This window comes from Scomber japonicus, chromosome 13 (genome assembly GCF_027409825.1).
Source record: "Scomber japonicus isolate fScoJap1 chromosome 13, fScoJap1.pri, whole genome shotgun sequence".
Classification (NCBI taxonomy): Eukaryota; Metazoa; Chordata; class Actinopteri; order Scombriformes; family Scombridae; genus Scomber; species Scomber japonicus.
In genome coordinates, this window is record NC_070590.1 from 6,068,426 (window position 1) to 6,092,914 (window position 24,489).

Here is a 24,489-nt window from a genome sequence, read left to right on the forward strand (position 1 = left end):
AACTTCCTCCTCTTCAACTCCAACTATCCAGAAAGTTAAAAAAAAGTATGATGAGTATTGAAACACGGAGCTGCAGCAGCACATTATAGCACAGAAAATTCATTAAAGTCATCGTCTCCAGTGCCGGATCCCAGTGTCTGCATACTCTGCTTTTTTCTTCATTTTCTCAGATGTCAGCAGTTGTTTTATAAGCATAAAGACAAAAAAAACCCTATCTTGAAGCATTACCATCAAAATAAAACTGCTCATATCAGAGTTGGATTATAATTATTGATGCATTCATGTGTGAGCGTTACTTAAATATTGCAGCTGGTGAACGTGGGGCGAATTTTAACCCCTTGTATGTACTGCAATACATTATTTCAACACTTATTTGTTGATTATTAAATATCTGCAAATCAAACTAGTAGCTCTCAAATAAATGGAGAGGAGTAAACAGCACACGTATAGAGCAGAATAAAAATAATTAAATACTCAAGTAAAGTACAAGTACCTCAAAATTGTACTTCACTACAGTACTTTAGTGAATGTATTTAATTTCTTGAACTGTTGATTATTGGTGTAATATTTTTGTCAGAGTCAGAGTCAGAGAAAACCAACCAGCATCAATGCCTTCTTTGGAGTATAAAGAATCCATTTAATTTAATCCTAAATTAAATTCAGTAGAGCAGTAACTCTCCTTAATGTGATTTATCCTAATAAACTATTGGTGTTAATTAAATATAATATCAAGGAAACTAAGTCATTATCTCATCTCTCAGCTTCTTTGTCTCTTGCAGATCTGCAGAGGTTGTAACATATCTAAGAAAACATCTCATCAAATAAAAAGTGAATATTTTTTAAAGCTGATTGGTTTTATACATCATATTTTAACAAGTGACCAGATAATGCCAAAGAAAACTATATTAACCAATGTAAGTGGTTTTTAAGATCATTTATTCTGCTTGAGAACTGACAAAAAGCCATTTATTTTATATTCTAAAACACTTAAATTAAAAGGAATTGGCCAGTAACTCTCCTGCATGTGCTCTACCCCTGCAATTTATCCAAAAACAAGCCATTGCCATAAATTTAATCTAATATTAATCCATTCAAGTGACAATTTTTAGCTGATTTAACAGCCATAAAACTGTAATTTTCCCACCAGTGTCAATGTTTTTTTTTAATATTCCTGCACAAAAACTGACAAGAAACCGTTTAGTATCCATTTCAGGACACCAGCAGCTCCTTTTCATGCGTAATTTATCCTAAAAGTAGCCATTGCATATACATTAATTCAACTGAGTCACCTTCTTATTACATAACAGCATCTTCTCATCTCACTATGCAATGCAAGATTTTTTTTCCTACAGCACCTGAAGGCAGCATGAGTCCTCTCCGGGTGGGAGGAGACATTCATAGCAGCACGCAGTAAAAACTCAACACACACCACCTCCTGTGTTATTCTCTATGCTGAGGAGATAGTGCGCAGGTATAGAAGCGACTGACAGCCTCCACATACAGACGCACGAGAGCTATTGAGTTTCCCTTGACGACGTCTTCAGTGAAACAGCCTGTCAGTGGATTGTCAGTGGATGATAGCAGTGTGCCATTCATCCTGGTGTCGGACAGTATTCAACAGTGCAGCCATGCCGTCTCTGCGACACTCATACACGGTGACAGTACCGGAGGAACCGGCCGCTTTCCCCGTAGACAAAGCCGACCTGCGGCGCAAGAGTCCGCCGTTGTCCCGGTCCATGCTGGTGTCCACATTCATGGGACTGATCATCAACCAGGCCAAGGTGAGTTTAAATCGACCCTTCCTCACTTACATACACACACATAGACGCACGCACACTGCACACCTGCCTCTGTCTGTCTCACCTGTGTGTGTGTGTGTGTGTGTGTGTGTGTGTGTGTGTGTGTGTGTTTGTGCAGGCATCCTCCTCCTACTGGCACCATTATATTTTCTTAACTTTAAACATTAAAAAAAAAGAAGAAAGAAATATTTGTGTGGTTGCCTCACAGAGTTTTTAAAGCCCTTATGTGCTTTTTTTTTTTTTTTTTTTTTTTTTAAACTTTGCACTGATATATTTTAGGGCTGCAACAGCAAATTATAGGCCAATAGGCTAGCTTTGATGAATTGTCAAGTAAAATGATGAGTTTAGTTTTAGTTTCATTAAGGACAATGCAACTTTTATTAAATTTGCTTCAAATGTCATTGCAGAAATATATATTTGACTCAAGTATTATATCAACTTATTATATCAAAATTGCATATTTATGTCTTAATAAAGAAAAAACAGACATGCTTTTGCACTGAAAGCATGCTCTATGATCATTTTTCCACACAAATATCACAGCAAAAATATATTAAACAAAGATAGTCACTTTAAAGTCATTCACTGCTTGAATGAAATCAGCTGATGAGAAAGTTTTGCATTAAAAAAAAAGAAGAAACTGCAAAATCACAGTGAAATCAATTCTACATCTCCTCCAACTTTAACATCATATGCAAGGCCAAACAGAGCTTTGTGGAGGAGCAAATCTGACCTTTGGGCTCACATCAGGAGAATCATGGAGAATGACTGAGCTGTAAACACATGCAACACATGCAATGCAGCAGATTGAAGAAGAACAGCATTTCGCCTGCATCCAAATAAGATCTCGAGTGCGACCTTAGTTACATAATAGGAAGGAGCGTTGCTGATAAGGAATGTGTCCAGACTGACGCCTTTATCATCTGTTCAGGACATTTTGTTAAGACACAAGAGATGCCTGCAGCCTGCACATGTTTGTCTCCATGGTGGTTTACAGTAGTGTGAATGAGTTCACTTCACATCTTTGTCCTTGTTGGTACTGTAGGGGATATTATTGGTCTCCACGGACGATCTGTGTTCTCACTGTTGTTTATGCACTGGTGTTATGGAAAGATGGAAACACAATTGTATTAGTTGTTCTTAGTGTAGCCGAGCATTATGTTTTCTGCAACGGTTAGTCAGTCAACCAAAGAGAAAAAAAAAGACAACTATTTTGATCATTTTGAAGGTTTTCTGTGTCCTAAATGACAGTAAACTAAATATCAGGATTTGGGACTGTTGCTCAGACTAAACAGGATGATTGAAGACATCTTTGAGTTTTATAACAGGCATTTTTCTCAGTTTTCTGACATTCACTACTCCATATCACACCTTCTTTCTCTGCTTTGGTCCAGAGTGAAATATTTCAACCAAACTGCTGCTGATATATTTCATGCAGACATTCATGATGATTCCTGCTGCTGACTTTGGTGATCCTCTGAATTTCATTTTCAATTTGTCATCAGCCTCCACTGTACTTTGAGTTTAAGGCTTACTGTACTGTATAAGCAAACGTCACCATGACAACATTAAGACAGTGAACATGGCAAATGTTTTACAGTACCTGCTAAACATCAGCATTTTGGCACTATGAGCATGTTAGCGTGCAGACGTTAGCATTGATCTCAAAGCACCACTAAATACAACTTCTGCAATGTTTCCATAACGATCAGAGGAAGACAAAAGAAAACTTTCTGCCTTTTCAAAAACTTTTAAAAATTAGCATATAACTCAACAACTCTGACAGCATTTTAAATATTTTTTTTGTTTTTGTTTTTTTATTAGATGTTTTTTATTAGTATTATTTTCTCTGCTCAGTACAGTTTCAGAAAAGTACCAATATTGCTACTTGGATACTGTATTTTGGCCGGTTCCCAGCCCTGCTGTCATGTAACAGAGATTTATGTTTATACTGTTTCCAAGGGAGTGGCAAAGCTGGCACCATGTGTGTGTGTGTGTGCAGGAGTGTTGCTTGGTTTATCACATGTTACATGGCCTTGACCAGGCATGCATAGCTGGTTGAGAACATTACGTTCTCTTGCTCTCTTTCTCTGAAGTCATGCCAACAAGTGGAGAGCGTTCTTGTTCAGAGCGCAGCAATTACCTGAACGCATCGCTTCCTCTGCTTTTTAGATGGGTCTTTTAAATCACAAGCTACCTGCTGAGTGTGCCGAGCCCCGCTGGTCAGTATTCAGCAGAGCAATGCAGCAGACTGGGATTCAAACCATATGGTCACCTTCAAACGCTGCAGGGAAGAAAAAGGGAGAAAAAAAACAAAAACATTGAAGCCAAACAGGCTGTTAATAGCTTGTATTGTCACTGCTCTATTTTCTAGGCTTTAAAAGCTCATCATGAGGCCCCACAGCTCTCCACTGAAACATGTTCAGACATGTGCAGTGTAAGCTAATTGTTATCAAGATACAAGCTGCGTGCTTTAAATCACACCTCATATCTCCAAGTCAGACCACTGTAGCATAAATGTGATGCTAAGATAATAAAAGTGCCACAGGTTGAAGCACACTGCACAATAAAGTGGGAGCATGCACTTTTTTTCTTTTTTTTTTGCAGACACATGTTTAATTTGTCCAGCAGCAGCAAAAAGCTCACACATATTGCAATCACCAACAAAATATAAATGCACATAAATCCATATATTGCGTTTATTCCTTTTTATTTCTGCTTCCGTCAACGCTCCGCTACCTTTTGACGCAGTTATTTCCAGATGGAGCCGCTGAGGCGTCAGTAGAGGCGTTGATGCGTAACTGTGCTGACTTGCTCCGAGTCATCACGTTACTCTGTTACTATGTTCCCTCATTCAGGAAGAGCTGCTCGTCACAAGACACTATGTCAACTGTCAATACTCAGCTACTGGCGTCACTACAGCATGAACATACGGGTGGTACAGAGTAAAGAGTAGAATCTAGTAACTACATCTATTCAACTCACTCTGTTTTATAGGAGTGATACTGTATGTTGAGGTTTTCTCCGACTTTGACTAAATTTTATGCAGTGCAATATCTCTGCAACAGGTGACCGGGTTTGGATAAACATTTCTAGTTTTTCCAAGCATCGGTAACCAATTATTCTGTTCCCTTCAGGACAGCAGCAACATTAAAAACTGCTAGGAAAGCACTGAATTATTGTCTTTTGTACTTTTGATTAATCTGTATTACTGTAAATTGGTTCTAATGGATCCCTGCTACAGTTCTGCAAAGGTCAAAATACTGCCAGATTTGGAGCTTTTACTTCCCCTAGACCTGATATTCATGTATTAATATTTACACAGGTAAAGGGATCAGGTATAACTAACCATTATTTGATGAATCTGTTAATTACTTGTCAATTAAACCATTGGTTGTCTAAAAAAAAGATATATTTATCACAGTTTCCCCAAAGCACAATCCAAAGGTATTCATCTCTGTGATACAACAGAGCATCTTGTGATTGCTCTGGCATTTCCTGCTCGTACATACATCCGCAGTCTCGATCTAAAAGTAACTCTATCATCAGGTCCGATGCATCAAACTGAGCCTACAGATGATTAACACGTCACTGTGAGTGGCACCGGATACATCAAACACTAAACCGGCTGATCCTTGACTCGAGCAGTGATGTGAAACTCTCCACACATACACACACAACTTGACACGACTGTCCTGTCCTGGTGATTCTCAGTAGAGCCTTTCTCCTCGGTCTGCATCACATGCTGGTGTGATGCCACCGCGGTGCGGGTGGTGGCACGCAGAGGTTAGGACTGTGACATTTCATCAGAGCATGTGGAACAGTCGCTGATATCCGCAGCACAGTGGCTTAAACGCTGCCAGCAATGTGACCATCAAGTGGTATGAATACCACGCAGTCCTTCGAGGCTTTAGTCACACTCCAGTGATGTAACGGGGGTTGCTGTCATACAGTAGTTTCATCATACTGTGCAGGCTGAAGTGTTTCTCTGTTGGCAGCGTCAATACATCTTAATATAGTCACTGGACATTAAAGCTGCAGCAATAAGTCGATTAAAAACAGGAAATGAACTGTTAACCATTGTGAGGATTTAATGCTTTTCTTTTTCTTGCATTTTGTCGTGTTGGTTGGATAAAATATGGCATTTTTTCACTATTCCCTGACCTTTTGTTTTTCGACCCAACAATTAATGGAGAAAGCCATTGGCAGATTAATCGATAATGAAGATAATCGTTAGCTGCAGTCCTTCGCTGATGTTCATTGTGGGAACGCGAGGGACAATAGCTCTGAAAACTGTCAGCTCCTATTCATTAATTTATTCATAGTTTATATCTGGATTACCATGACTCACCTTCTACCCACACCATAAGCAAATATATATATTTTTTAAGGGACCAGCTTTGCCCATAAAAATCACACTTCCATCTTTGATTAATCAGCCCACATACAGTACAGTCATGAGCCCAAAGTGGAAGCTGATTTTGGCCCCATAACTGATCCCCATTACCAGAAACACAAGTCGAGATATTTGCGCTTTTATCAAAAAAGTGGCCTTAAAAAAAATCTTTCCTTCAGAATAGGTCAAATGTTTCTGGAGGCTGTTTAAAAGTTTAATGTGGTATCTGGTGAACGTATCATGCCCCAACAAATATAATATGAGTGAATCTGAATCTCCTCTTTCTCTTTTTAGCAGAACAAGAGTCCTCAAGGCTTGGTGGGGCTGAGGAACTTGGGTAACACGGTAAGTGCTTTTACTTCATCTAATATATCACACTGAAACCCCCAAATGAGTCTTTATATTCACTGAATTAACTTTTTTCTTTCTCTGTGTCTCGTTTTTGATTTCCAGTGTTTCATGAACTCCATCGTACAGTGTCTGAGTAACACTCCGGACCTGAGGGACTACTGCCTGAGAAACGTTCACCGCTCAGACCTCAACAACAACTGCAGGTCTAACGCCGCTCTTATGGAGGGTAAGACCATCCTCTGAGCTGTTAAACCACGTTAGCCACATAATGAGGAACACTGCCCACCTGTTTTAATGCTTTGTCAATGTTGAGACACAAATTGTCAGCTTTTATGTATTTACACGTCTTTGTTCTTTAAACTATATATTAAAAAGTTGCCCTTTAACAAAGTAGACAGACTAGACTACTATCATCAAACTACAGCCAGATCACATTAAACTCAAATTATAATGTTTGCACCAGACTATTTCATGCCCGCAGAGCTTTTTAAAGGGTGTGTTTGCACAGCATGTTCACACAGGTTACTATCCTCAGAATATCATTACTTTCTCAGCAATTACTCAGTTGTTTGTACCTGTAATTAGTACAACACAGTCACCCGCTTTGGGTCTGTTTTTATATGATTGTTTTGCCAGCAAAGACAGTGAGAAGCAGTTGAAATCCCTGGAAAAAGCTAGTGAGTTCCCAAAGTGAAGAATAAACTTCCATGCCCAAAAAAGTATAAGATTAGATCAGGATAAGATTTTTTTTTTTTTGTTGCTTTACCATTTAAAAAAAATCCCCACACTTGTTCTCATACATATATTATTTTCATTCAAATGAGAGGAAGTTTGTATGGCACACACATATACACATAGAGGTATAAGGACATTTATATACATGATTATGAAAAATAAAGCAAGATTAAAATAGAACCACAAATGAAAACCCAAAGAAATCAGAATAAATTAAAAACTGATTAAACACAGTTAAAAGCCAGAGAATAAATGTGAGTCTTAAGATGCATTGAGTTTTTTCATGAATGGAAGCACAGTCAACATGTGAAGGTGTGAAGAGGGTCTGAGGGGTGAGAAGTCCTGAGATATAAAGGGGTTTTTAAAGTTGGCAGGGTTCCCTTTTTAAATTGTCTTTATGATGATTATGGTCTAATCGTCTTTGTCTTTCTCTCTCTCCTTCAGAGTTTGCTAAGCTGACTCAGAGCCTGTGGACCTCTGTGAAAGACGACGCCATCAGTCCCTCTGATTTCAGAAGCCAGATCCAGAGATACGCTCCCAAATTTGTGGGTTGCAAGTAAGTCTTCCCTCCCTTTTTAAATATAAACCTTTTCATTTAAAGTAATTAAACATGACTCAATAATGTCTGATGTCAGATATGTACTGTAGCAGGGTAATATAATTACATAATGAATCATCTCTCTCTCTGTCTGCAGTCAGCAGGACGCCCAGGAGTTTCTACGCTTCTTATTGGACGGTCTCCATAATGAGGTGAACAGAGTGACAGTCCGTCCTAAGATGTCTGTCGAGGACTTTGACCATCTCTCGTAAGTTGGAACACTGGCCATCTCTCACCTTTATCCCCAATAAGTCACTCATAAACTTCCATGTCACTGACACCTCGCACCACAATAAAAAAAAAAAAGAGTACCTCATCGAGCTGCAGTGTTGAAGATATACTGTATATTTGATCATGTATGTAATTAGCTTCAAGATTTTGTAGTTTATTCTACCGCTGTTATGCAAAAAGAAGGAAGGACCCCACTATGTTATGAATCTGCTGAGATTTATCTTTAACCCTCCTGTCGTCCTCCTGGGTCAAATTGACCCCATCTCTTTTGACTATTCCTTCCTTCCTTCCTTCCTTCCTTCCTTCCTTTCTCCTTTCTTTCCCTCCTTCCTTCCTTCCTCCCTTCTTCCTTTCCTCCCTCCCTCCCCCCTTCTTCCTTTCCTCCCTCCCTCCCTCCTTACTCCTTCCTTCCTTCCTTCCTTCCTTCCTTCCTTCCTTCCTTCTTTCCTCCCTTCCTTGACCTGAGGGAGAAACAGGAGGGTTACAAACTTACATTTAAGTTGTTTCCATAACCAGTATTTACAACATTAAGTATTACAACATTTTAACTTTAATGATTTTCCTTCACAGGGATGAAGAGAAAGGCAAACGGATGTGGAATATGTATTTGGAAAGAGAGGACAGCAAAGTAGTGGGTAAGTGATATTTGAGTTACTACTGTAGTTACATTCGTCCTTGAAATTTTATATGTGTATTAAACATCTTTTTATTGTGCTTGTAGATCTTTTTGTGGGACAGCTGAAAAGCTCTCTGACCTGCACTGTCTGTGGCTTCCGCTCCACCGTGTTTGATCCATTCTGGGATCTATCGATACCGATTGCACAGGTCAGTAACAATAATAATAATAATAATAACAATAAAGATGCATTTTATTTAAAGATGCCTTTCAAAGCACTCAAGGACACCTTACAAGGCACATATAACACAACAGCACATCAAACAATATAAATCAGGTGACATTTAGTGCAAGGATAAAGAATAAATATGAATGTGACTACAAATGCATTATTACAATAAATAAATAAGAATGAAGATTGCATAGTTAGTGAGAGACAGAGTAGGCCACTCTGAATAGGTGTGTCTTCAGGCGGGATTTAAAGGTGGAGAGAGAGTCTGAAGTGCGAATGTCTGGTGGCAGAGAGTTCAGTAGGCGGGGGCCAGACAGTACACACACATACACTTGACAAAGGTTTTCCACATATGGAAATTGGCCGTAATGATGATTATTTTTGCGCTGGAGTCCTTGACCAAGAATATAATCCATACTGATTTTACTGTACTGTACATCCAATCCTGCCTGTCTTGTCCTGCCTGATCATATTTGACCACCTCAGAAAGCCTCCAGAGGTAATGGAGTTGATGTATTTGGCTGTTCCCTGACTGGTCATGCTTTTTGCTTCTATAGAAAAACTCAGGCGAGGTGACTCTCAAAGACTGCCTTAGACTCTTCACAAAGGAAGATGTGTTGGATGGAGAAGAGAGACCGGTAAGAAACCTTTTACATAACAGCACATTTCACATGATATATGGATTATACTGTACAGCAGCAGCAACTCATTGGCTTATATCCTGTGTTTGTCTCTCCCTCAGACATGCAACAGATGCAAAGCCAGAAGGAAATGTACCAAACGATTCAGCATCCAGAAGTTCCCGCAGATTCTTGTGCTTCGTATCCTTTTAATTTTCCATTTAACATCAGCTGCATATTTTGTTTATCATTTACAGCACACTCACATGCATTAGAAAGTATGTGCATGTGCTAAAGGGTTGCGTATGATCTGTTAGTTCAATGATCTACCACAAACATGCATAATTTAGCTGGATTTGGACAATGGAATATAGTTGCTCAGCGAACCAGTGTCCAGTTAAGTGAAGAAAAAATAGAATATTCAGCAAAATCCATCAACAAGCTTGTGAACATAGTTGAGCATGTAGCAGCTGCAGAGCCAGATATTTTCTCAGGAGCAGGTGGAGATAAAAACAGCTGAGAGGAAAGCAAAGACTTGAGATTTACACTCACATGGTGGCGAATGTTGCTCTGTGTCTGCTGGATTTGTAAATAAGCAACTTTTATGCTAATCTGTTAGCCACAAGAACTTGATATTGTTATTGTGGTGTATCAGTATTGTGTTTTTAGCTTGTTCTGCTGACCCCTAGTGGCCAAATAAATAAATCAAGCAATGCTACAAAGAGTAGACAGGTTCTGGTGGTGCTACTGCAAGTCGAACTACTCTAAAACCTAAGTCACCGGTGTCAAACTCATTTTCATTCGAGGGCCACATACTGACCAATTTGATCTCATGTGGGCCGTATCGTTAAAAAGATGGAGGGACAGAAGGAAGGAAGGAAAGAAGGAAATAAGAAGGAAAGGAAGGAAAGGAAAGGCAGACAGTGAAGGACAGACAGACAGATGGAAGGGAGGAAAGAAGGAAGGAAGGACAGATGGAAGGAAGGAAGGAAAAGAGGAAGATAGGAAGGAAGGAAGGAAAAGAGGAAGATAGGAAGGAAAAATGGAAGGTAGGAAGGACAGATGGAAGAAGGAAGGAAGGAAAAATGGAAGGTAAGAAGGACAGACGTAAGGAAGGAAAAGAACACAGGAAGGAAAGTGAGCCGGATTGCTCCCCTCGGTGGGCCGGTTCTGGCCCGCGGGCCGCATGTTTGACCCCCCTGACCTAAGTGAAACTGTCAAGTATATGTTATGAAGTTATTCCAAGCACAATCATTTGCCTCCTTGACTCAGCATTCCTCTCAGACCTGAAACGTTTCTCAGACTCCAACATCCGATCCAGCAAACTCTCCACTTATGTCAACTTCCCCCTCAAAGAGCTCGACCTGCGGGAGTTTACTTCAGAGAGCAGCGGTGAGTGTTTGCCGAAGACGACAAGCTGTCACCCTGCAGAGAGAGAGAAAGGAAGACAAAAACTCTCATGTACTTTCCAAGGTCAGCTGGATTTTGATGAGTAAGGACTGACGGTGTTGTTTCTTCCTTCGCAGAGCGTGCCGTGTATAACCTGTATGCAGTGTCCAATCACTCGGGGAACGCTCTGGGAGGCCATTACACAGCTTACTGCAAGAACCCGGGGCTGGGAGAGTGGTACAGCTACAACGACTCCAGGTATGGACTCCCACATCTACTCCACATGCAGTATCACTGTCACATATCTTCTTATCAGATTAGGTGACGGCTGTATAAACCCGCTGTCAAGTTAATGTGACCTCATACTAGCCGTATCTAGGTGTGTCAAGCTGTTGGCATAATTTACTGATGGCAAATTAAATGTGCAGATTGGGTGTATGTGACTGTGGTTTTAAGAGCATTTCAGTGCCAATTAACACAGTGACACAAGATTAAAACTGGGAAAGAGGTCATACTGTATTTGCTTTTTTAATTATTTCATGGGGCCTTCAAGTGTTACAGATCATTAAGTTATTCAGTCTCATTGACTTCAACGCTGTACTTTGCTCATTCAGAATCAGAATCTGGTTTATTTGTCACTTTAATAATAGCCTACACACTCACAGCATGTATAGGAGCGAAATATGGTTCTCCACAGATCACAGTGTATGTCACATATATAGCACCTTTCAAAAACAAAGTTCACAAAGTGCTTTGACAGACAAAGCAAGCAAAAGCATTACAATAAAAAAACAAGACATACAACACAGAGAGAGGTAACAAGACTGGCATTGACAGGATGAGAGTAGAGGAGAATGGAATACAGTGGGAGATAATGAGAATGTAAAAATATATAAAATAAATAAGACAAAGTAAAATAAGATTAAATAAAAGACAGTATAGCAATAAGCAAAATGAACAGACAAGCAGATGACATCACATAAAAGCTAATCTGTAGAAGTGAGTTTTGAGTACTCATTTAAATATGTGATGTGGGGTAGTTTAAGCACTGGTATATTAAAAAAGATAGGTAGTGCTGATGTTTTAATATGGGCAGTGTGTAATGACTGAAGCACTGGTGTCCTTTAGAAGTGGACAGATAGTGGACACGTTGGTGAGTTTGTATGCACATGTATTATCCCATGGTGGGGGTGGGGGTGGGGGAGGGGAGCAGCATTGTAGTGTATACAGAACTACGTTAATGTTTACAGTGACAGCTGTGTTGTCCTGGTAGTCATGTAACTGTCAGGTCATCAGTTCAAATCAGCCTTACCCTCGTGTTTCTGCACACCTGTTGTGAACTCTGGTGGTTTAAAAATACATGAATGTCAAATGATGTGTTTGAACCTCATTTGTGGTTATATTTCATTTTAAAAACAACTACATTATGTACCATTTGTTCTGTGCAGGGTGAGCCCGATGTCCTCCAGCCAAGTTCGCAGCAGCAACGCCTACGTCCTCTTCTACGAGCTGGCCGCCTCCCCTCACACTAAATATCAGACATGTCGACTCTAGACACTGCAGTCGAGTGATGAACTGTCCTAAACTGGGGCCTGAAGATGGAGTCCATGGAGTCACACTGCCTGCTGGAGGAGAGCTCCATCTAGTGGAGAGAGTCCTGCCATTACAGACACTGAATACGGAGCTCAGAGAGGTGTTGTTGAGAGAAAAACACCCTCCGACCTTCATTTGAGTGTGTTTTTGAGATTAAAGGGTGGATTTGAAGACCCGTTCGAGGTTCAAGGACTTGAAGCTGGAACTGACACTGGAGAGAAAAGTGTATAAATTCAGCTCCAGGCACAGCTGAGAGTCATACTTGTGCTTTTTTTGGAGGATAAGAGGACACTCCACTCAGAAAATGACTTTTTTTTTTTTTTGTTTATTCTCACTCACAGAAACATTTTTACGCAGCTGTTCCTGGAGTTGAATTCATATCCTTCCTTGTCACTTGAGTGGATATTTTTTCTTTTTTTTATGCACTTTAAACACGGACTATTAGCCTTAAGGATATTATTATATTATGTGTGAACATTACAGAGACTTCAAAAAATGTCTCAAACACTGAACTGCAAGTTGTAATTTATTCTGTTCGATATTGATGCCGGTAATTTAAAAAATGCATATATTGTGTGTCATTTAAAGCCTAATGGTTTCCTGTTAGAACAATAGAAATACATTAACGGAGAGAGAGAGAGAGAGGATGCTTTGTGTCGAAGCACATTTTATTTTTGTACTGTATTTATAGGCAGCGCAGTGAATGTAACTACTGTGGCAAAGCCAGACTGTACCAAAGCAGCTGTGTAAGATATGCAACAATACTTCTGCCAGGAAAAAATGTATCTGACTTTTCATCCAAGTCACTTCAGAGTATATAAATACTTCAAATTCATTGTTAACTTACAACTGCTTCATGTGTTTATTTTCATTATTCAGCCTGCCATATGGTTACTCCTTCCATAAGGGTAATACTTAAAAAATATACTATACTATACCACAAACAGTAAACAGGTGATTTTATGCAGCAGCTCATCACCCAGATAAACAGATACACACTAAGTTGAGGGGTAAGAAAGAAAAAAGTCATGTCAATCTCAACGGCAGAATCAGTTCATTGTTGATTTTGGTCTTTTCATGGGATATCTTTAACCCTGCTGTCGTCCTCCTGGGTCAAATTGACCCCATCTCTCTTTTGACTCTTCCTTCTTTCCTTCCGTCCTCCCTCTTTCTTTAATTTTTCCTTCGTTCTCCCCCCCCTTCTCTCTTTCTTTGCTCCCTCCTCCTTCCATACTTCCTTCCTCCCTCCTTACTTCTCTTCTTCCTTTCTTCCTCCCTCCCCTCTTTTTCTCCTTTCCTTACTTCCTCCCTCCCTCCTTACTCCGTACTTCCTCCCTCCTTACTCCTTTCCTTCCTTCCTCCGTTACATCTCTTCTTCCTTCCTTCCTCCCTCTTTTCCTCCTTTCCTTCCTTCCTTCCTTCTGTCCCCCCTCTCTACTCCTTTCTGTCCCTCCTTACTCCTATCCTTCCTTCCTTCCTCCTGTCCTTCCTTGACCTGAGGACAACAGGAGTGTTAGAAAAGCAGAGGTATTACCGGTCTTGAAAGCTGCATAAATTGAGCTGAAAGACATTGATATATTATCATTTTATTAAGTTGATAAACATATTCATACATCCTGCAGACACGGAGAAACATTATCATTCATTTTGAGTCGTGTTTCTGACCATCTGATGAATTTAAGTCCCAAGATTTACTCCTTTACCAACTCCTGAGTAAAATATCTGGTTTCTAAATGCTCCACTATATTCACCAGCTAGACACTTGCAGAAAAAGCTGTTACCCATGGAGCCGACCTGAGTAAAGTTTAATGAGTTAAGAGAGACTTAAAAAGCTCCCTAGAGGTGAGTGGGCTGTTTAAAAATACTGATAGTAATATTAATATAAAATATTGATAAATGCAGCCTTCAAGTTGCAGTGCTTGTAAGGCTTAATAAGGAATCTAATAAGTCCTAATGCAGTTATTTTGATAAGTTATATAACCTGACATTGAATATTTTTACTGGCATCATACTGTTGCATTACAAAGAAATTGCAGCTTAATGAGAAAGGTGTAATCCATTTCACTGATGATGCATTATATTTATTAAAAACCTTTATTTAACCAGGTGAATCCCATTGAGATTACATGATGTTCAATGGAGCCCTGATTAAGATAGAAGCAATACAGCATTTTAAATAACATACAAACAGACAATTAAAGACACATGAAACAAAACATACAGTACAGCAGCAGCAACTCACACAATCATGTTCTTAAAAAAGACATAAAGGAGGAAATTGATCTAGCAAAAGAAGCAATTACTAAATTCCAGTTGAATTTGCCTTTGAACGCTTCACTGCGTTTTAAATTCCCTAATCAGGATCAGCTCATTCAGCTGCACCTTTGTCTGCAGGGGAGAGAACATAAAGGCCTGTTTGCCAAATTCAGAGCAGAGTCGGACAGTAAGAGGGCGCCATTAGAGCACAGACAATAATTACTAGTCACCCACAAAGGTAAGAAGGAAGCAGATTAATAATACTGTAAAATGTGTTATGTCTCTCGCTGCGTATTTCCTGTTTTGTCTGCATTGAAAACACTCAGAGGTCAATGAGTGTGCAGAGCGTGCTGTGAACTTCCAGGCTAAATGAGCTGAGTGCGGTCAGATTGGATTTGTGTCAGAAACACCTTTGACCCACTTAAAACAAGGCCATGAGACAGAGGAGCTAGTTTCCCGCTGCGGCCACTGGAGGGCGCTGTGCACAGTGGTACGCTCTCATATGGTGTGAGTGTTCAATCATGTGCAAACAGATGAAGGGTTTTAAGAGCTGAGGCTGATATTTTGGGTACAAGTGGATAAAAACTGATATATTTAACCGAATAGTTTCATATTTAGGATATTAAATCCCCCAGAATCCCCAGTGTGGAGTATTTATTGAAAAATATTATCCTTATGAGTCTCTGAAACAGCCTTAAGAAAAAAAACTCTCCATTTAACCCTCCTGTCATCAAAATTGACCCCGTCTGTTTTGACTGTTCCTTCCTTCCTTCCTTCCTTCTGTCCTTCTTTCCTTCCCTCCTTCCTTCATTCATTGCTTTCCTTCCTTCCTTCTGTCCATTCATTCCCTCCTTCCTTCATTCATTGCTTTCCTTCCTTCCTTCCTTCCTTCTTTCCTTCCCTCCTTCCTTCTTTCCTTCCCTTCCTTCCTTCCTTCTTTCCTTCCCTCCCTCCTTCCTTCCTTCTTTCCTTCCTTCCTTCCTTCCTTCCTTCTTTCTTTCTTTCCTCCCTTCCTTCCTTTCCTCCCTCCCTCCTTCTCTATTTCCTTCTTTCCCTCCCTCTTTTCATTCCTTCTTCCTCCCTTCCTAACTTGCTTCCTTGACTCGAGGACAACAGGAGGGTTAAACTAATATAAACTATTTTTATTATCTGTAACATGGAGACAAATTCTCAGAAGGACAAGGTTAGAAAGGAACATTTTAACATGAAGTCTTTTTTAAAATCACATCTATAGCTAATACCTGATATTTAATATCATTTAATATGAATTCACGTACTGGCTACATCTGTTTAACCTGAAAACCTCCATACCACCATATCTCCTCTCTTTTCCCTCTGACTTAGCTCTTATCCTTGAGCCACTGAGCTTGTTAACGCCTGAGGGAAAAGACATCTGTGTGTGTGTGTGTGTGTGTGCGTGCGTGTGTGTGTGTGTGTGTGTGTGTGTGTGATTAGGTTTCTAGGGCTTTTAGACTGATGATCTGTTTGTGTTGACGCCATTTTGTTAGGAGAAAAGATAAAGTTGTGGGAGCAAGAGGCCGACTGTTGTTGTAGCTGTAACACGAACTGAGCCCCTCCCACAACGCTCAGGTCATGGAAGGACAGAAGGAAGGAAGGAAGGAGTAAGCAGGAAGGAAGAAAGGAAGGAAGGAAGGAAGGAAGGAGTAAGGAGAGAGGGAGGAAGGAAGGAAGGAAGGAAGGAAGGAAGGAAAGGAGTAAGGACGAAAAGATGAAGGAATTTAGGAGAAAAGGAAGGAAGGAAGGAAGAAAAGGAGTGAGGATGAAAAGAGGAAGGAAGGAAGGAAAGAAAGTAAGGAGGGAGGGAGGGAGGAAGGAAGGAAGGAAGGGAGGGCTCAGTTGATTTAATATTGATGTATTGTGTATAATATTTACCTGGAGCTGTTGTCAGGGCAACAAGACCTTCACCCCAACCCATTTCGTGACCTCAGCACTAGTTACTGTACAGTACGTTACTCCTTATTCACTGTAATTTGGTTATATGGCGTATGGCCTTAAATAAACCTTAGTTGCTGGGTCTGTCAATCAGTCCACTCCTCTGCTCCAGACAAAAATATATTCACAGCTACTGGATGATTCAGCACTTGGTGTAAATAATAAAATAAAAGTTATTCAGTCTTCAGTCAGATGTTCAACCCTCAAAGCTGTTTTTTTCACACTCTTCTTCTCTGGATCTGAGTTTAAAGCGCTGTGCATGATTTGTGACGTCACAGCTAGTTTGGAGCTCATTGTGGTGCAGTGTGTGACGTAGTGAACAAGGTGTCATGTGGAAACTTGAAGCCTCCAGTGCTGCTAACATACTGAAAATGGACTTTACAGTGAAGGAGGAGAAAGCTTGTGTTCAGCACTTACTCATTTAACCCTTACGTACTATTCAGGGTCTAATTTGACCAATTTCTTTTTCATTTGAGAGAAGAAAAAAAGCATTAAAAACAGAAATTTGACAACTTATCCTGATACACATTTAAACTGAGAAATGCCTGAATATGACCAGTATGTAAGAGCTGGTGTCGTCCTCCCGGGTCAAATTGACCCCATCTGTATTGACTGTTCCTTCCTTCCTTTCTCCCTACCTTCTTTCCTCTGTCTTTCTTTCCTTCTTTCCTTCCATCCTTCCTTCCTTCCTTCCTTCCTTCCTTCCTTCCTTCCTTCCTTCCTTCCCTCCTTTCCTGCCTTCCCTCCTTCCTTCCTTCCTTCCTCCCTTTTCTTCCTTCTTCCTCCCTCCCTTCCTTCCTTCCTTCTTTCCTTCCTCCCTCTCTCCTTTCCTTCCTTCCTTCCTTCCTTCCTTCCTTCCTTCCTTCCTTCCTTCCTTCCTTACACACACATTTTTATTCAAAGAAAAGCATTTTTTAAAACATGTTTGGATCCTTAATATAGAGATTATGTGGAACATCTGCTGCTAAACTGCACTACAAAGCTCCTGATCCATTCATATTGCTTTTTAAAACACTTGCACTGCTAATATATGTTAAAGCAGCTGTACTGTAGTCCATGTTTTTATATATGAACAATGGATCACATGACATGAAAGGGGTTGCCGGTAGTAACAAACCCCCTCAGAGATTCATCATCTGACTTTGCAGTTTCCCCTCAGCTCTGCAGAGCGTTACAGCATCTTTCAGCTTTTTCTTTAGTTTTTATGGCCCACAACATTACAGTTTAGGTTCACACTCATCACTTTGATCAGGCACATTTCTAGCTGCAGCAGCCAACCGTACGCTACCACCTGGCAACCACATAAAGTCAGCGGCTAACAGATGAACATTTAGCTGCTAGAGACAAATACTTTCCTAAGGAGGCGGCGGAAATCGAAACAGAGCTATTTGAATTTTTTCATACACTGATAATATATGTTAAAGCAGCTGTAGTCCAACAATGGATCACATGACAGGAAGATGATGATGCAGTTAATTTATTATGTACATACCCACTCACTCATAAACTCTTATCAGATAATATTACTATTTGAAGATAGTCAAAGCAAACATATAGAATGAAAAGAAACCTTTCCTGTCAAATATACTCATAGATAAGATAAGCCTGTTGTTGAGTGTGGGCTCAGTTCAGGAGACATTTTTGGCCTTCTTGCTTTCTGCCTTTCAAGCCCTATTACAGCTAATCATCTCTCTCAACCTTCCTTGCTAGACCCAAAATTTCAAGAATGGCAAAGACTGGCTAGAAAGTTGAATCTCCCAAATTCCCACCTTTTTCAGGTATCTACAAATAAGACATTTTCTTTGCTGCCAGATACCAAATTTCCCTGAGAGACCTGATTTGAACCAACCATCACATAAAAGGTTGATATCTGATATTTATGATAAACTACTGAGTGTAAGGCAAGCCCCCCTAATAAAAATTAAAACAGCATGGGAGTAAGATTTGAATATATCTATATCTGAGGACACGTGGGATATAATCTTTAAGTTGATAAATTGCACTTCCCTGCTACAATTTCTAAAGTTGTACATAGAACCCACATATCCAACACCAAATGATCCAGTTTTGACCCTGATGTAGATTCATGCTGTAATAAATGTAAGACAGATGAGGCCTCCCTTTATCCATATGTTCTGGACATGCCCTATAGTCTGGAGAAGTTCTGGAGGGAAGTCTTCCAAACTTCATCACTCAGTGGCAAAAAAATGCACTACTCCATTCATGACTCCGAAGAAAGGAAGAGAAGTGATATATTCTTGCTTTTCCTGATCATTAATATCACACATACTAGTTTCTAATCTGAGTTTTATCATTTATATCAAAGTATAGATCTACCACAAGCTTCAATTTTGCCAATCTAGTCCTAACAATTCAAGACACATACAATTGAAGAGCCACAATCATGCTCCTAAGAAGATGTTAACCTTCCTGTCGTCCTCCCGGGTCAAATTGACCCCATCTCTTTTGACTGTTCCTTCTGCCCTCTTTCTTTAATTTTTCCTTCCTTCTTCCCCTCCACACTCCTTTCTTTGCTCCCTTTTTGCTTCCTTCCTTCCTTCCTTCCTTCCTTCCTTCCTTCCTTCCTTCCTCCTTTCCTTACTTCCTCCCTTCTTTCATTCCTTCCTCCCTCCTTACTTCTTTCTTTCCTTCCTTCCTTCCTTCCTTCTTTCCTTCTCTCCTAAATTCCTTCCTCTTTTCATCCTTACTCCTTTCCTTCCTTCCTCCCTTCCTCCTTACTCCTTATCGTCCTTACTCCTTTCCTTCCTCCCTCCCTCTTTACTCCCTTCCTTCCTTCCTTCCTTCCTTCTCTCCTTACTTCCTTCCTCTTTTCCTCCTTCCTCCTTTTTTTTCCTTACTCATTTCCTTCCTCCCTCCCTCTTTACTCCCTTCCTTCCTTCCTTCCTTCCTTCCTTCTCTCCTTACTTCCTTCCTCTTTTCCTCCTTACTCCTTTCCGTCCTTCCTCCTGTCCTTCCTTCTGTCCTTTCCTTGACCTGAGGACAACAGGAGGGTTAAAGAGTCTGTATCTCCTGGTGCACATTACCTGTTTAAGGGTTAAAGATGCTCATGAGGGCAAGGGAAGGGTTAAGATAAGGTTTCTATGCACCTGTACATTTTACAATCCTGTCATAATTTTGTATATTGCGAATATTTATAAATATAATTCAATTAAATTTTCATTTCATTTTCATCTTTGCAAATACACACAGATAGGAACACTCCCCTCCCCCCAACATGCACACACACACACACACACACATGCACACACTCCCCCTGGCTCCCATGCGCACCATATGGGCTGATCACACAGCTCAGGGTATTAACAGTCGTTTTCCTGCATGAGAGCCGTGTTCTTATTCGTGTAGTTACCAAGCGCTGCCTTTGTTGACACTTCCATCGCTAATGGCCCCACCATAAAACCCTGAAGCCCTCGTGTGTTCTAAAGTCCACTTAATACTGCACCGTTGTCCCGGATATGATGAAGCGTTAGCCCCAATGGTCAATCACCTAAAGGAATTGTCTCCAGTAGACGTTATGTAATACAGACGGCCTATTTTGTCAGATGTCCATTTTTAAAACTTGTCTTAAAACCCATTTTTATTCCTTGGCTTAGTGTTTTATGGTTTGTTTGTTTTTTAGTTATTGTTTTATTGTGTTTAATTTAATAATGTTATGTTAATTTAATTTTTTTATGTTCCTGTGTTGTTTTATCTATTTATGTACAGCACTTTGTTTCAGCTGTGGTTGTTTTAAAGTGCTTTATAAATAAAGTTGAAGTTGAAGTTGAAGAAGTTATTTAACTGCAGGCAGAAGAACAAACACTGATACCAACTTTAGACTGTTAAAACATTCATTTATTATTAAATATTGTAACTGCGTATTATGTGAATTATCTACAATGACTTAACCTTTACATACTGTTCAGGGTCAAATTTGATTTCTTTTAGCTGGACTTTTCCTAATGTGACCCCAAAATATACAAACATGGAAATAAAATCCATCTCTTTTTATTTTAATATATAAAAATGTATAAAAATCACCATTCAAACATGTTGTATGTTCATCATACTTATAAAATGTTCTCCTAGACCATAAAATAGTATGTAAGGGTTAACCCTCCTGTTGTCCTCAGGTCAAGGAAGGACAGAAGGAAGGACATGAGGAAGGACAGAAAGGAGTAAGGAGGAAAAGAGGAAGGAAGTAAGGAGAGAAGGAAGGAAAGAAGGAAGGACGGAAAGGAGTAAGGAGGAAAAGAGGAAGGAATTAAGGAGAGAAGGAAGGAAGGAAGGAAGGAAAGTAGTAAGGAGGGAGGGAGGGAGGAAGGAAATGAGTAAGGAGGAAGGAAGGAAGGAAGGAAGGAAAGGAGTAAGGACGAAAAGGAGTAAGGAATTTAGGAGAGAAGGAAAGGAGGAAGGAAGGAAGGAAAGGAGGAAGGAAGGAAGGATGGAAGGAAGAGGGAGCAAAGAAAGAAGGGTGGAAGGAAGGAAGGAAAGGAATAAGGAGGGAGGAAGGAAGGAAAGGAGGAAGGAAGGAAGGAAGGAAGGATGGAAGGAAGAGGGAGCAAAGAAAGAAGGGTGGAGGGGAAGAAGGAAGGAAAAATTAAAGAAAGAGGGAAGAAGGAAGAAGGAACAGTCAAAAGAGATGGGGTCAATTTGACCCGGGAGGACGACACAAGGGTTAAAACTATAGCACTGAACTTATATCAGTCATATCACGTATCAGTGTTTTGTGTCAGTATGTCACGCCTTTGACAAATGGATTGTTTATGGCAAGTCATACTCTACCAGATCCCTCCCTCAGCTGTCATAAAGTATGTTCGTCTCTGACAAATCGATTATTTACAAGTTGCATTTTAACATTCTGCCTTAAAGAACCAGTGTGGAGGATTTAGTTGCATGTAGCGTTGAGATTGCAGGTTGCAACCTCCTGACAACCCCTCCTCCTCCTCTGCTCTTACAAGCTTGTAGGAGACTCTATGGTGGCTGCCAAACTTAAAGACCCTATTTGTACTACCGTAGAAGTTTGATAACAATCCAGGCATAATTAGTGGGGTCATTTACCAGATACACTGGTGGTCCCGTTAGCACCTATACTAAGACATTTGGCTGATGGCTCTAACTCCACTATTTTCCGACCAAATGAAAAAAAAGGGCAGAGTTGCTGATTAGATAGACCTCATAGTGCGTATGACGCTAGGTCGAAATTACGCCAACCATCACTTTAAGACAATTTTTTTAACATATTTTTGAATTGCTCTTCTTGTGAACCCTTATTTGTCACTGACCCATTTATATAAAAGCTGTTTTCTTAAAGATAGCCAGACTGATTCCTTGGTGTGTTACAATGGATCCCACTGCAAGACATGATCTGCTCGCCTGCTATTTCCTAACATATTCGCTCGGTGGGTGTCTTCTGCTGAAAATGAGGAAACGTTAACTCTTAATATCTCTAAATTAACAGTGTGAGTCGAGCAGAGACGCTGCATTATGTGCTTTGAATGGATACTTTCTTGGTACAGTAGAAGGTTTGATATTGCTCTGACTGTAAGTGTATTAAATCAATCTTAGATGGAAAGTTCTCATGCGCTGCGACAACTAATTTAAGACCCTAATCTTGTTTCTTTTTCTGGATGTGTGCACACATATTACACTGTACTCTCGTCACGCTCATAAAAACAATGATCAAACACCAGTGTACAAGGAAGTAGTTCGATCATAAACACATGGACTTTACCCGCAGTGTTATAAAAAGATGTAATGTGACGCCACAGAAGTCAACTGTAAGAAAGGCGGGAACATGTATTAAAATATTTTATTCATGTATTTATATTATATATTAAATGCAGTGAAAAAAAACGACTGTAATCAATGATTTCTGTAAATCACAAACAAGCACTGTACAAAGCTACACTCATACATTATGTACTGTTATGACATCTCCTTCTCTTATTATATTAATCCCATTAGACAAGTTTCCATTCTCCCCCCCCCCCCCCCCCCCCCAAATAAAAAAAACTTCCTCAAAAAAATGTTAAATACATTTTCTATCATATCAAGGTTTCTTTAAATGTAGTTTTAGTTTTTATCAGTTAAGGATTATTTACTGAAGCCAGACTGAAAACTGAAACAGCAAAGTCAAAGGTACTTTTATGTCTTCCTCTTGGCCCATGACGTCATCTTCTCCTTTGGGCTTTTCAGACAATAAAAGATTTTCAAAGTCCAGTTAACAGAGTCGAGATACGAATCTCAGGTACTTCCCCGACTTCAGATCTTCCCAGTGAACTTCAGTGCACCAAAGATACCACCACCTATAAAGACAGATACATGTATTGTTGTTGTTGTTGTTGGTATTTTAACATTTATCATTTAAAACAGGAGTTTGTAGTATTTTGGATTTTTAATCTAATCCAGTTGTCCTTTAATGTGTCTGTTAATTCCTACATTCATAAAACAAGCTATTAAAAACCTGCTTTCTAATGTTTTTTTTTGTGTGTGATTACAGCACAACATAAAACATGGATAAACTAAAAGTATATATCACCCGATTGAGAATGAGTTGTGATTTCTCAATATGTGTAAATTTAATTATGTTTATTTTCGTCTCTTCTTTTTTCTCTTTTTGCAGTTTGCTTGCAACTTGTTGAGCTGGAAAACTGCTTAAGACTTAGGAATGATAGAATTAAAAATGCACAAGGTCAGTCAACTTGATAAAATACAAAATTCAAATTACGTCTTTCTTGGTAAAAAAAAAATATATTATAAGATGGTTAGTCAGATTTTTGACTTTCAGAGAATGATTACGAAGTAAAAGTATAGCACAGTTTGTCATTTTCATTTGGAAATTAAATTTTCTTAAAATGTCATAATTTATAGTTACAATCTCTTAATTAGAGTATGATTTGTTATCTTTAGTATCTTACTGTCACAATTCTTCCATAGCTTAACATTACAGTCCTGCTCTTTTTCTCTTGTGTGCTTGTGGATACGATTGGATTGACTGTTCACCTCTTGATAGGTTGACTTCAAATCCACATGCTAAGGATCAATAAAGGGGACAGCAGTGCCAGAGACCCCACTGCTTTGTCCAATATCAAATCTCTCTCTCTCAGTGAGTTCTTGTTAATGCATAACAGGATAGTGTGATATTGAGGTAGCAGAAATTAAAGGTGTGTGCTTGGGTATTGTACTCACCTATAGCAGCCACCCCGGCGATAGAGCCGATGGTAATACCGGCAATGGCCCCAGCTGAAAGCTCTGCTGTGGCAGTGGTGGTAGAACCAGTTGCTGTGGTGGATGTGGTGGATGTGGTAGATGTGGTTTGGGTGGTTGCGGGGGCTTTAGTAGTTGTGGCTGAGGATGGGGTTGGGGTTGGGGCTTTAGTAGTTGTGGCTGAGGATGGGGTTGGGGTTGGGGCTTTAGTAGTAGTTGCTGGGGGTGGGGTAGGGGCTTTAGTAGTAGTTGCTGGGGGTGGGGTAGGGGCTTTAGTAGTAGTTGGGTTGGTTGTGGGGGCTTTAGTAGTAGCTGCGACTGTTGTGGGGGCTTTAGTAGTAGCTGCGACTGTTTGAGCTGTGACTTTGCTTTGCAGTGCTGTGTTAATAGAAGCAGATAAAAGACAAAATGAAAGAATGATTATCAATCAATCATCAATCTCCTTAACACATTTTTTTTTAAATTGCATTAATCCATTAAAATATTTAGATCAAGCATTCACAAATCCAGG

At 39.8% G+C, this 24,489-nt stretch overlaps 1 protein-coding gene across 2 annotated transcripts; it reads left to right on the forward strand.

The window, feature by feature from the left end:
* Positions 1-1,496: 1,496 nt before the first annotated feature.
* Positions 1,497-13,000, forward strand: LOC128371282 (ubiquitin carboxyl-terminal hydrolase 2-like). 2 transcript variants are annotated; one of them, XM_053331562.1, is made up of 12 exons: positions 1,497-1,781; positions 6,490-6,540; positions 6,649-6,772; positions 7,726-7,837; positions 7,977-8,087; positions 8,681-8,745; positions 8,832-8,935; positions 9,516-9,596; positions 9,701-9,779; positions 10,863-10,970; positions 11,105-11,225; positions 12,416-13,000. In XM_053331562.1, exons 1-12 carry the CDS (start codon positions 1,575-1,577, stop codon positions 12,519-12,521), a joined length of 1,269 nt encoding a protein of 422 aa, XP_053187537.1. In that variant the 5' UTR covers positions 1,497-1,574; the 3' UTR covers positions 12,522-13,000. The 2 variants fall into 2 exon arrangements, with proteins under 2 accessions (XP_053187537.1, XP_053187538.1); XM_053331563.1 differs by having other exon boundaries at positions 6,493-6,540.
* The last annotated feature ends 11,489 nt before the right edge of the window (positions 13,001-24,489 follow it).

Coding starts and splice junctions, on each gene's coding strand:
- LOC128371282 (XM_053331562.1), top strand. CDS start 1,575: ATGATAGCAGTGTGCCATTCATCCTGGTGTCGGACAGTATTCAACAGT. Junction 10,971..11,104: donor GTTTACTTCAGAGAGCAGCG/GTGAGTGTTTGC, acceptor CTTCCTTCGCAG/AGCGTGCCGTGTATAACCTG. Junction 11,226..12,415: donor TACAGCTACAACGACTCCAG/GTATGGACTCCC, acceptor TGTTCTGTGCAG/GGTGAGCCCGATGTCCTCCA.